Source organism: Gorilla gorilla, chromosome 9 (assembly GCF_029281585.2).
Source record: "Gorilla gorilla gorilla isolate KB3781 chromosome 9, NHGRI_mGorGor1-v2.1_pri, whole genome shotgun sequence".
Classification (NCBI taxonomy): Eukaryota; Metazoa; Chordata; class Mammalia; order Primates; family Hominidae; genus Gorilla; species Gorilla gorilla.
The window spans coordinates 132,062,099-132,074,589 of record NC_073233.2 but is presented as its reverse complement, the minus strand read 5'-3'; the positions used below and the strand labels follow the sequence as shown (position 1 = coordinate 132,074,589).

The window sequence follows — 12,491 nt, the reverse complement described above, 5'->3', positions numbered from 1 at the left end:
CTTTATACTTTCCCAAAACATAAAGCATCAGACTTGAAATGGGGTTTCAACAAATGTGCCAAAATGCCATTTGCTGATTATGAAGACTGACACTTGTTTAGATTCGAGGAATTTACAGTTGGCACAACATTTCACTGTGCAGGAGCCCAAATGGAAAAATAAAACCATGCCACTTTAAAACTGTAGTTGTCTTATTTTAAAGAGGTCAAAAGACAGGTTGATAATTTTTTTTTGTTTCTTTTAGTTCATTTAGTTTTTGTTTTAGAATGCCCTGCACTAAGTCCACAAGCCCCAGTCTGGAAGCTGAAGGGTGAGAAAAAAGGAGAAAAACAATAAACGCTCCGCATAATAAATGTAAAGTTACAGCATTGTGTGCACAGAGGTTAACTATACAAGTTTCATGGTCCTTAAGAAACTATTTTCTGAAATTACATAGGTAGGGCCTATCTAGATGGCAGACTTGGATATAAGCCTCTTTCATGAAAATATTAAGCCTTTACTTTTCAAACTTCAATGTGCATGCATGCTACCTGGGAGCCTTGTTAAATAAAGTAGTTCCTGGTATTGATTAAAATTCTGCATTTCTAACAAGCTGCATTTCTAACAACCCTGTTCCGCAGATCACATTCAGCATAAACAAACTTGGAAGAAAGACTGAGAGATTAGACTCCACTATGCAAGTCACACAAGTCTTCCTAATACCAGGTAACTCAACAACTTAAAGAAACTCAGGCCTAGTCCACCCACTTTCTGAGTGAAAAGGCACCGATGTTCCTCTAGGAATTCCGAGTGGAACTCGAAAGTGTTAATAAAGTTCTAGTTTAATCCCTTAGTTTTACAGATGAGGATATTAAGTGCCTGAGGGTGAAATCATTTGCGCATCACCACATAACTATTTAAGGGTATGGTCAGGATTTTACAGTGGTATTCTTATTAGTATCCTTTACTTGCTTCATATAAGAGAAGTCAGCCTACAACAGAAGATAGAGGGTCAGGATACCATGGGAACAGTGGAGGCATCAGAAAAGCTGGGACAGAAAACAAGGTATAATAAAACCAATGTAAGTTCAATAAATGAATCTATGGAAGAGCAGACCTCTTGCTAAGCTTTTTTTCCCTACTAAGTTTTATTTCACTAACTTCAGGTCAAATTTCCACAACTGTGTTCTGGTCAATTTACTATCCTAGCTTGGCTTTCCAAAGTGGCAGTACCAAAATATTGTGGGGTAGGGAGACAAGACCACTTTAAGAACCACTGCATTTACTCATCAAAGGGTAGAAATAGTCATTTTAATATTGATACAAGTTATTTTAAGGGACAGCATTGATACAAGTTATTTTAAGGGACAGCATATCAAATAGGGTCATTTCCACTAGGATAGAGTATATGAGACACAAGGGTCAGAACGATTACGGGGAGCTCCTTTCTTCCTAATGCGGTAAGTGCTCCAGGTTCAGGTCCCAGGCAAAGCTCCCATTAAGCCCACCCTTCCCTTTACTGCACTAGATCAGGGCCTGACTTAGAGGACACATAGGTTCAGGGTAGGACTAAGGATTGCATTATAGACTTCTTAAGGTGTTTCATGATTAAAGAGGAACACCTCTCTCCAACAGTTATAGTTCAACCCAAGTCTTTCAGGCAGTGGAAGAAAAGGCATGTAGGTTGTACAGGCTAGCAAAGCCCAAGAAGAATGAATCAGGAAGGTCCCCAACAGTGTCACCTCTCACAGTGGACCCCTGCAGTCTCTCTCTTTGTGATCTTGACATTACATTGATCCAGATGTTGGCTTCAACTTCCCTCTAACTCCTCCTACACAAGCTTACCAGTATGGTACTGATAAGTATATAAGATAGAAAGTGAACAGACAAAGATAATGCAGAAAATTCTCTAATTCAAGCATTCTGTAACATAAATGCAGCAATCTTTAGTCTGTAGTTCATGTCACCTGTTTTTCGTGTTGTTTCCCTGGAAACCCTGGGAGGAACATTACTGCCTATGAATGTTTTGAACTCCCTCAAGAAAGGGAATAGGTTCTGGGACCACTGTCACTTTTCTAAGGGCATATGTTGGGAAAAGAAAGATCATATCCAAAGTGAACCTGGAACAGAGAAGCGAAGTGGAGTAAGCATCCTTTACTTTTATGGCAAAAAATAAAGAGTTATAAAACACAAGAACACATCATCACAGCAAAAGTGATAGTAGAGGAAATGACAGTAGCAAATTAAAGGCACTTCTTTTTCTGGATGGTATCTTCAAAAGGCAAAGATAGCAGGATCCACAGATGACTTCAGGAAAGTAATAGCAGCTTTCACAACCGAAGGCATGGTGGAGCCTGTGGTGAGGAAAAACAAGAATCAGGGATGAAGGATTGCGGTTAGAGGCTCCTCCAAACCTCCCAGATCATCTACCCTGAGTTGTGCTTTTATCTGTCCTCAATATCCCTGCTTTTTCTTTTCTTACTGCCCAGATTCTCCTTGAATCTTCTCTGGCCCCAGATACACTCAGCTGCAGTGAGATAACAGCCAGGAGAACACGCACCAAGTCTAGTCTTCTACTCAGCTTGGTACTGAGACAGTAAGGAGAATCAATGCCACTTGTCCTTCTCACAGTTCACACTCCCCATTTGTGTCCCTCTCCCTCCCTACTCACCCACCTACCTTGTCCCCAATTTAATATTTCACCCTTGTCCTCCCAAGAAAAGAACTAGCAGGAAGATTAGTAAAGATCTGAAGCAGGATGGTGGAGGCAGGTGACAATGGGACTCTCTTGTGGTCACCTTCTGCCAGGCCAGGGAAAGGGAAGGAGACAGGCCTTAGGATTGTGCTCCTACCTGCATGGGCACGCATCCAGGCCACGGCCTTCCTTTCCAGAAGCTCCCATTCACACTTCAAGTCCTTACCATTGTTATGCAGCCAGATCACGGCCAGGATGGTGGCCCAGCCTGAGGAATCCACAAGCTGCACAGTAGATAGAGAGCTCCAGTTGCCACAGGAAGTCCCTCAAAAGGATGCAAAAAGCTTCACTCCCTCCTCACTTAGCATCCTTCTAAATGCCACTAGATGGAGTTACCTGGTCTCTCTTTACCTCCAGATACTACTTGCAAGGCATAATGCCAGGCCTTAAACCTCAGGGCAGCAATCCATTGAGTCTCGAAATAGAAAATCCTAAGTTTTAAATCCAGTGTAACCACCAGGACAGTTCTGGAAACCCCTAAGACAAGGCCAGCTCTAGTAAGAGAAACACAGGCAAAACTGCTTTATAGTTTATAAAGTACCTTCATGAGTTTTTTTTAATTGTAACCCTTATACTCCCCCACCAAAGAAATCATGAAAAAATATTAATAAACATTTTTAAGAAAGAAAACTGATTTCATATAGAAGTATTAACAAAATGATTTGCTCAAACTTAGCTGTCTAGCAAATGACAGAAGTGAGACTAAAGGCCAAATATTCTGATTCTAGTTATATTCTCTTATTTCTCAATAGAAAATCTCAGCCTTGCAGCAGAAAATTGTCTCCCATGAGTTTTCGCTCACTGCTCCCAGCTTCAGCTTTCAGAGTCAGGAGATCAAGGGAAATTCCTATTTTATATCATGACTTTTAAAACTTGGAAATGGCTATCATGTCCTCTCTGAGTGGTCTTATTTCAGATTAGAATTCTCAATTCCTCCATTTCTTCCTTAAGAGGACTGCTTATGTCAAAGCAGTAAGCATCCCCACGCTTGTTCTCCTAGTCTAAAAACAAACAGCGTAATGATTTTAAAAATATATCTCCTTAAATGGTCTATCTGGAGGTAAACGTACTTATAGAATTCTACAATCACAGCCCATTTCAGGTAACCCTGTTGTCCTCCATTTCTTAGTTAAATATTCTGATTCACACAGTTGCAGTCATCTAAAACCTCTGATGTTCATGTGCAAATGCTCTCTTCTCCTCCTGTAGAGCTGGGAATTTGGAACCCAAAACAGTACTTAGCTTTTATTCCTACTATGTTGTTTTTCTTTTTTTTAATGAAAAATTGCAACTCATTGTTCAGAGGTTTTTTGGGATCCTGATTCTTTTGACTGATAGTTTATCTCCCAGTTTTGTCATCTACAAATAGGAAAGTCTTGGTCTTTATCTTCATCTAAATCTTCATTGAAACTGTGGACCTCCAGAGAATTCAGAGCCTGGTGGGTCTAAAAATCTGTTTCGAGTGAAATCAACTCATCATTCAGCGCCATGGGTTTTCAGCTAGTTTGTACTTGGTCCATGTTCTCATCATTAAAAAAAAAAAATCAAATTCCTTACTGAAATTCAGATACACCAGGTCTGTTGGTTCACTTGATTCATTGGCCTGGTTACCATTCCAAAGAAGGAAATGTCAGTCTGATGTTTTTTGTTCCCAGTGCATCTAATAATCCCTGTATCCTCTTCCAAGTGTGTATGAATTATCATCTTAATTACTTTTTCTAGAACAGCATTTTCCAATAAAAATATAATGCTAGACGCATATGTAATTTTAAATTTTCAAGTAGCCAAATTTTAAAAAGTAAAAGAGGTATAATTATTTTACTGATATATTTTTATTTAACCCAATCTATTAAAAAGTCATCATTTTAACATGCAATCAATATAAAAATAATTATTGATGAAACGTTTTATTCCTTTTTATATAAAGTCTTTGCAATTAGTATGTATTTCCCACCATAGCACACCTCTATTGAATTAAAAATTTAGTTCCTCATTTGTATTAGCCACGTTTCAAAGGCACAATAGCCACATGTGACTAGTGGATACTGTATTGGACAGTGGAATTGCAGAATATCTGAAATTTATTTGATCTCCTTCCACATTTTGAAAGTTTAGAATGATATTTGTCCTTCTGGCTTTTTGCACCTGTCTCATGCCTAACAACTTCTCAATGAGCGTTAGAAGATTTTGCAAGTTACCTTGAAATTCTGGAATGCAATTTATCCTTATCAGCATATTTAAATACATCTGAAACAACTAGTGGTTCCTAGTAACAACACTTTACCTATCCTGACTTCAGTTAACTTTTGCCAATGTCTGGACCACTTTCATCGGTATGAAGAGGAGCAATAATGAGGTTATTATTGGGGGTTCTCAAGACAGATACTCTTAGAACTGAATCTGGCTCTGCCACTGATGGGCTAGGTAAACCCAGACACATTTTTAGACCTCCCTAAACTTCAGTTTCTTCATCTATAAACAGCAACACAAATGGGATCTACCTTATTAAATTAATGTGTGAAATAAATAAGCTCATGAATATTAACTGCTTAGCACAGTGCTTGGCACAGAGTAATTGCTCACTAAATATTAGTTATATAACCAAGACGATTGGCAGGGAATACGATTAAAGTGGAAGAGGATTTTTGCTTTCCCTTTGTCATCCACCAGCAAAAAGACCCCATCAATTCCTACTAGCTTCCCCATTAATCCTTTGCTCTTTCTGCTCTAACATGACCGGAAAAACCTTCAGCCTCTATTTATTACAAATTAATTTAGTCTATGGCCCCCTATATTTTCCTTCCTCAGGTAGGTCCTGAATCACCTCAATTCTCAATGATGACCTCTCTCTCAAAAACATACATACTCCTTTTTCCATTGAATCTTACCTCGGCAGGGTGTGCAGCCATTATTTCTTCCAAACTCATACCTAGGACCTTGGCTAGATCTTCATTCAGATCCCAGGAACCATTTGCATTTTGGTGGTAAATCAGCTGCACAAGATGATTCTCTCCAAAGCCTTTGAGGAGAAAGAAAAGGGAAGAATGAGAAATTGTGGAGCTATCAGCACCTCAGCACACTTGAATTTAGGGCTGCTAAATTCAGAGACAGGCCATAGCAAGAATGCAATAGAAAGAAAGTCATCAGACAACATCCAGAAGATCGGTCTTCAAACCCTACTTGTGAAAGGATGACCAGTGGAACAGGGGCTCACAGATGGTGGCAGCAGGGCTCTGCTGGGGGGCGAGGGCAGCCCGCAGGCAAGCTGTGTGAGCTGAGATGGCCAAGGGGGTTTGTTCGACTAGGGGTCACCCTAGACTCCACTGGGATAGCAGGTTTCAGGGTCCTATATGATATCCTAATGAACCTAGCTAGGCTGACCCTGGGAAACATAGGGGCGGAACAAATCTGACCTTCTGCCCAGTGCTTTTCAAACAGATGAACTCCTGGGTAAAGAAAGCTACAGGCAGCAGAACATTGAAGGTTAGTTTGTCAGTCCCTATAGATTGTAGGGGTGAACTGAGGCCTGCCTCATCTGCATGGTAAGTTTCCAGGCTGGTTCTGTGGGTGGAGGAATGAATCTTTTCCAACGCATGGGGGGTCTCTTCGAGAAACATGCATCTCTTGACATAGCTGTAACTACAAGCTTTTAGCTTGCCTAGTCCTATATATGTGACAGAAAAACATTGTTGAGAAAATGTTCCTATAAAGGTACTCACCTGGACTGTGCTGGTCCTTGTGACTTATCAACCCACAGAGACTGTAATCGTCCATCTGGAATGTCTTGGCCTTATAACACATAAGTTCCCCTCTGGGCTGAGATGCAGAAGGAGGATGGTCAGAGTGTAAGGCCTTTCGAAAACCTGAAAAAATCCAAACTTTAAGACAGTGGCACTCTCTGCTCTCTGCAGTGGGCAAAGGACCGTGACAATTCAAGATACATACCCTCCCATCCACAGTGGCTTCAGTCACCACCCTTACTGTGCTATTTTTCTCTCATATGCCCACCTCCTGCACAAACCCTCACCCTCTGAGCTCTCCTTCTACTGTGTCCTCTGGAACCCCTGACACATGCTAAACAATTTTTCCTGCATCTTTAGTTTTATTACAGGAGGCTTCTGCCAGCTAAGTCTCAACTTAAAACTGAATTTATCCTCCCAAAAAACTATTGTCCCTCCATCACTCTCAAATGGTTGTTGCTCAATGTACCACACTTCAAGTAGGGAGGTAGGGTTGGCAACCTCTTCAGTCCCTGATGCTGCATCCAGATCATTAAATGTGGTTTACCTTCCACATGTCATCACTATTGTCTACTTCCAATCTCTTTGTTACTTCCGATCATTCACTAAAGTATCTGAAAACTAGACCATAGACTTCCACTCCATTAAAAGGCCTACCATCATCTTGAGATTTCATCACCCATGTAGATAGCCTATAAAATACCCTAATGCAAACTTCTTCGACTTCATCAAATCCAATGACTTCCACTTCATTCTACTTCTGCCACTTCCTCCCAAGCCATGAAGACCTTGTTATTATGCAGAATTGTTCCACTCATAGAAAATAAATTGAAGCTGGGCACAGTGGTTCATGCTTGTAATCCTAACACTTCAGGAGGCTGAGGTGGGAAGATCACTTGAGCCCACAAGCTTGATACCAGCCTGGACAAAGTAGCAAGACCCCATCTTTATAAAAAGTTTTAAAAATTATCTGGGCATGGTGACATGTGCCTAGAGTCCCAGGCAGAAGGATCACGCAAGGCCAGAAGTTTGAGACCAGCCTAGGCAATGTAGTGAGACCTCATTTCTAAATAATATGAAAATTAAAAATTAGCCAGGCATGGTGGTGCATGTCTACAGTCCTACCTACTCAGGAGGCTGAGGTGGGAGAATCACTTTAGCCCAAGAGATCGAGGCCGCAGTGAACTACAATCACACTACTGCACTCCAACCTGGGCAGCAGAGTGAGATCCTGACTCAAAAAAAAAATTTTTTTAATTCCTAGTTTTAAAATATAATGTCTGATTTTTCCAGTTTTCTAACTTAGAGATTTCTGTTTTACCTGATCTTTGACCTCATCTGGACTACTAAGTTCTTGACTTCTCTACTTTTTTTCCTATATGTCAGCTTGCTTCCATCAAGCTCTCTAGTGTTACCCTAAAAACAAGCTTCCTAGCATTACCCTGACACCAAAACCAGATACAACAACAAAAGTAAAGTTACAGGCCAATATCCTTGATTAACATAGATGCACAATCCTCAACAAAATATTAGCAAACCACATTCAGAAGTACATTAAAATGATCATGCATCATTATCAAATGCGATTCATCCGAGATGAAAAGTTGGTTCAATAAACATAAATCGATAAACATGGATCACACTAACATAAAAAAGGACAAAAACATATGATCATTTCAACAGATGCAGAAAAAGTATTAAACAAATTCAACATCATGATAAAAACTCTCAACAAATTAGGTATAGATGAAAGGTACCTCAACATAATAAAGACAATTATGGCAAACTCACACCTAATATCATATTGAAAAGGGAAAAGTTGAAAGCATTTCCTCTAAAATCAGAAACAAGACAAGGATGCTCACTTCCACCACTTCTATTCAATATAGTACTGGAAGTCCTAGCCAGTGCAATTAGGCAAGAGAAATAAATAAAAAGAATCTAGATTGGAAAAGAGGAAGTTAAACTACCTCTGTTTGCAGATGACATGATCTTAAACATAGAAAACCCTAAAGACTCTACCAAAAAAAAACAACTGTTAAATAGAATAAACAAACTCAGCAAAGTTGAAGGACATAAAATGAACATACAAAAGTCATTAGTGTTTCTATACACAAACAGCAAGCTCTCTCAAACAGAAATCAAGAAAACAATCTCATTTGCAATGGCTACAAAATAATTAAAACATTTAGGAATAAATTTAACTGAGGAGGTAAAACATCTCTATACTGAAAATTGTAAGACATTGATGAAGGAAATTGAAGAAGACACAAATAAATGTAAAGATATCTCACGTTCTTGGATTGGAAGAATAAATATTGCTAAAATGGCCATAATACCCAAAGCAATTTACAGATTCAATGCAATACCTATGAAAATATCAAAGACATTCTTCACAGCATTAAAAAATCGTAAATTTGTACGGAATTATAAAAACATAGTCAAAGTAACCTTGAGAAAACACACACACACACATACACAAACAAAATGCTGGAGGCATCATACTATCTGACTTCAAAATATACTACAAAGCTATAGTAACCAAAACAGCATGGTACTTGCATAAAAACAGACACTGACCAATGCAACAGAAATGGAGAGCCCAGAAATAAATCCACACATTTACAGCCAACTAATTTTTGACAAAAGTGCTAAGAACACAATAGGTAAAAGACAGTCTCTTCAATAAATGGCATTGGGAAAACTGGATACACACATATGAAAGAATAACATTAGACCCTTATCTCTCATCACATAGAAAAACCAACTCAAATGAACTAAAGGCTTTAGTGTAAGAGGTGAAACTACGAAACAACTAGAAGAAAACATAAGGGAAAATATCTATGACATTGGTCTGGGCAATGATTTTTGGATATGACCTCAAAAGCACAGGCGACAAAAGCAAAAAATAGATAAACGAGGTTACCTCTTGTGTATAGCAAAGAAAACAATCAACAGGGTGAAGAAACAACCTACAGAATGGGAGAAAATATTTGCAAACCAAACATCTGATAAGGGTTTAATATATACAAAGTACAGAAGGAATTTAACTCAAAACCAAGAAAGCAAATAACCTTATTTAAAAATGGACAAAAGACTTGAGTAGACACTTCTCAAAAGAAGACATACAAATGGCCAATAGGTATATGAAAAAATGTTCAGCATTACCAATCATCAGGAAATTGCAAATCAAAACCATGATGAGATATCACCTCATACCTGTCAGAATGGCTATCATCAAAAAGACAAAAGATAACAAGTACTGGCGAGGATATGGGGAAAAGGGAATGCTTGCATACCATGGTGAGAATGTAAATTAGTATAGCCATTGTGGAAAACTGTGGCTCCTTAAAATGTTAAAAATGGAGCTACTATATGATCCAGCAATCCCACTGCTGGATATATACCCAAAAGAAAAGAAATCAGTAATATCAAAGAGATATCAGCACTATTCACAATAGCCAAGTCATGGAATCAACCTAGGTATCCATCAGTGGATGAATGAATGATGAAAATGTACTATATATACACAATGTAACATTATTCAGCCATAAAAAAGAACAAAATTCTGTTATTTGCAACAACATGGATGAACTTGGAGAACATTATGTTAAGTGAAATAAGCCAGCCACAGCCTGGATAAAATGGCAAAACCCCATCTCTACGAAAAATACAAAAAAATTAGCTGGGCATGGTGGCATGCACCTATAGTCCCAGCCACTCAGGAGGCTGAGGTGGGAGGATTGCTTGAGCCTGGGAGGTTGAGGCTGCAGTAAGCCATGATTGTGCCACTGCACTCCAGCCTCGGCAACAGAGTGAGACCCTGTCTCAAAAACAAAGAGGGAAAATAAGTCCAGAACAAATATATAAAGACAGGATAGGCAAATGTATAGAGATAGAAAGCAGGTAAGTGATTACTGGGACTGATGGAGAGGGGAGTGGAGGAGAAGATAGGTGGGGTCAGGGAGAGAAATGGGAAATGTCTGTTAATAGTTATGAAGTTTATTTCTCAGGTGATGAAAATGCTCTAAAATTGATTGTGGCAATCAATGGTTGCACAACTCTGTGAACATACTAAAGCCCATTGGATTGTACACTTTAAATGGGTGAATTGTATGATATTTGAATTATATCTCAATAAAAAAGATAAATCAGCTTCAGATTAGGCAGTTTGGTTACTCAGTGTTTACCTGCACTTTCTACATGTTAATGTTTGTTTTTTTGTTTTCTCTTGGATTATTTTAAATCTCCTTGCCAATGGGATGCATTCTAGTTCCCTGGGACAGAAAAGTTTAACACTAACCAGAAATCCTAGATGTGGAGGTATAAGGAAAACAAAGCAACTTGAGAACATTTCACAGCCCTTTCCTTTAAATAATGTGCTCAGATAGTCAGAATCTTTTATTCTATATGAGTTTGAATGGAATAAAACTCATTACCTGATTGGCATTTTATCTTCAATGGGGCAGAAGCACCCAACAGAATTGGCCTTGGGACGTCCCTATGAGCCAGAGGCCCCTGAACCGGCTTGTTGAGCTCCTTATTGATAGCAATGAAAGCTGTGAAGGAGCTTATGACACCGGACTCAAGGCTAAGGTTCAATGCATCTTTTTTATCACTTGCTGGAGTCTCCCTGAGGCCCATGTCCTTGGTCTGGAGCAAGGACTTGGCAGCAAGGCGGTGAATGGTGAGGCTGAAAGGAAAAAAAAAAAAGTACTGAAATGTAGGGAAAGACATCCATATACCAGTTTCTCAGGGCTCCTAAAAGTTAGGAATAGAAGAGTTAAGATAAAGTCAGATAAGGGGAGAGATAAGACTTGGGTGGTTTAGAAATAAAAAATGATTGTAGGAAAACAATTACAATGGAGCCCAGAATTAAGAGAAGAAATCTAATCCCCAAAGATGGCAGAGGAAAGAAGGAAGGAAGGAGGGAGGGAGGGAAGGAAGGAAGGAAGGAAGGAAGGAAGGAAGGAAGGAAGGAAGGAAGGAAGGAAGGAAGGAAGGGAAAACTGAATTCTCACTTGACATCAGGCTTGGGTTGTAGAGGAAATGTCACCTTATCCTCAAAAGTCTTGCCCTGGAGTGTATATTTGAGGCATACTTCTCCTGTTGTCTCTGCTGCCTGCAAATTAGAGATGAGTAGAAATGACGGAAGAAAGAGATCATCCATGGAAGGATCAGAACAGGGGCAGGTACCCAAAACAATGTATTAAAATATCTGATGAAGAATCAGGTAGCCTAGGAAACCAGAGACCTGAAATGATGGGAAGGAAGTAGGCTAGCTATACTTGGCAAGTGCCGTCTCTGGCTGAGATTGAAATCCACCTACCAGCTTTAGTGGAATGGTCATGTGGTAGCTCTTTGACTAGAGGAACAAATAAGAATGGGAACTCACTGGCATCCTCCCGGTCAGCTGGGCATAGATGATTAATCTCTGACCCCTAAAGATGACAGTCTGTTCTGGGGAAAGCATTTTAGCAGACAGACCAGGAGCCAAATGCCAGCTCAGAGAGACATCCTCTACCACAGGCTGCAGAGAGCGTTTCAGAGTCCTGAGAGCCTAATGTGGGGAAGAGAACAGAATAAACACAAATGATACAGACAATGGCAGCTACAATTACCTGAACATTTATTATGTATCAGATGTGATACATAATACATGTCATGCCTACTCCTCAGTACTATTCTAGGAGATGGGCTTTATATATGAAGAAGCTTTACATATGAATAAGCCAAAGCTGAAATATTTAGCAACATAAATGTAAATAAAGAAAATGTTTGAGTAACGAGACCCTTGGAGAAGGGGATTAGATAAGAGGTGGCACCTACTGGGAAAGAGGAGCTTAGAAATACCACCAGAGGGGTCTTCTCCTTTTGCAGAAAGATGAAATGGAATAGCAATTTACTACCTCTTCCGATCCATTAGACATATCATGATTATTCCTTCTCCTTTTCTTTGTATCTTTTGCATGGAGGATGCATGTAGTACACAAAGAGGTTCTAAAGCGCAGACCTGG

General features: G+C 39.5%; 1 protein-coding gene across 5 annotated transcripts in view; it reads right to left on the bottom strand.

Moving 5' to 3' along the window:
- Positions 1–1,271: 1,271 nt before the first annotated feature.
- The window catches only part of VWA5A (von Willebrand factor A domain containing 5A), a 31,145-nt gene continuing 19,925 nt past the window's right edge, over positions 1,272–12,491 (bottom strand). For 3 of the 5 annotated variants that reach the window (XM_019037590.3, XM_055355831.2, XM_055355830.2), the window contains 7 exons: positions 11,870–12,034; positions 11,496–11,596; positions 10,914–11,167; positions 6,454–6,597; positions 5,623–5,753; positions 2,832–2,958; positions 1,272–2,333 (listed from right to left, as the gene is read on the bottom strand). In XM_019037590.3, coding sequence (XP_018893135.1) covers positions 2,254–2,333; positions 2,832–2,958; positions 5,623–5,753; positions 6,454–6,597; positions 10,914–11,167; positions 11,496–11,596; positions 11,870–12,034 — 1,002 coding nt within the window. In that variant the 3' untranslated portion in view covers positions 1,272–2,253. The remainder of the gene's footprint in view (positions 2,334–2,831; positions 2,959–5,622; positions 5,754–6,453; positions 6,598–10,913; positions 11,168–11,495; positions 11,597–11,869; positions 12,035–12,491) is intronic. The other 2 variants (XM_055355832.2, XM_063693621.1) reach the window with 1 other exon arrangement.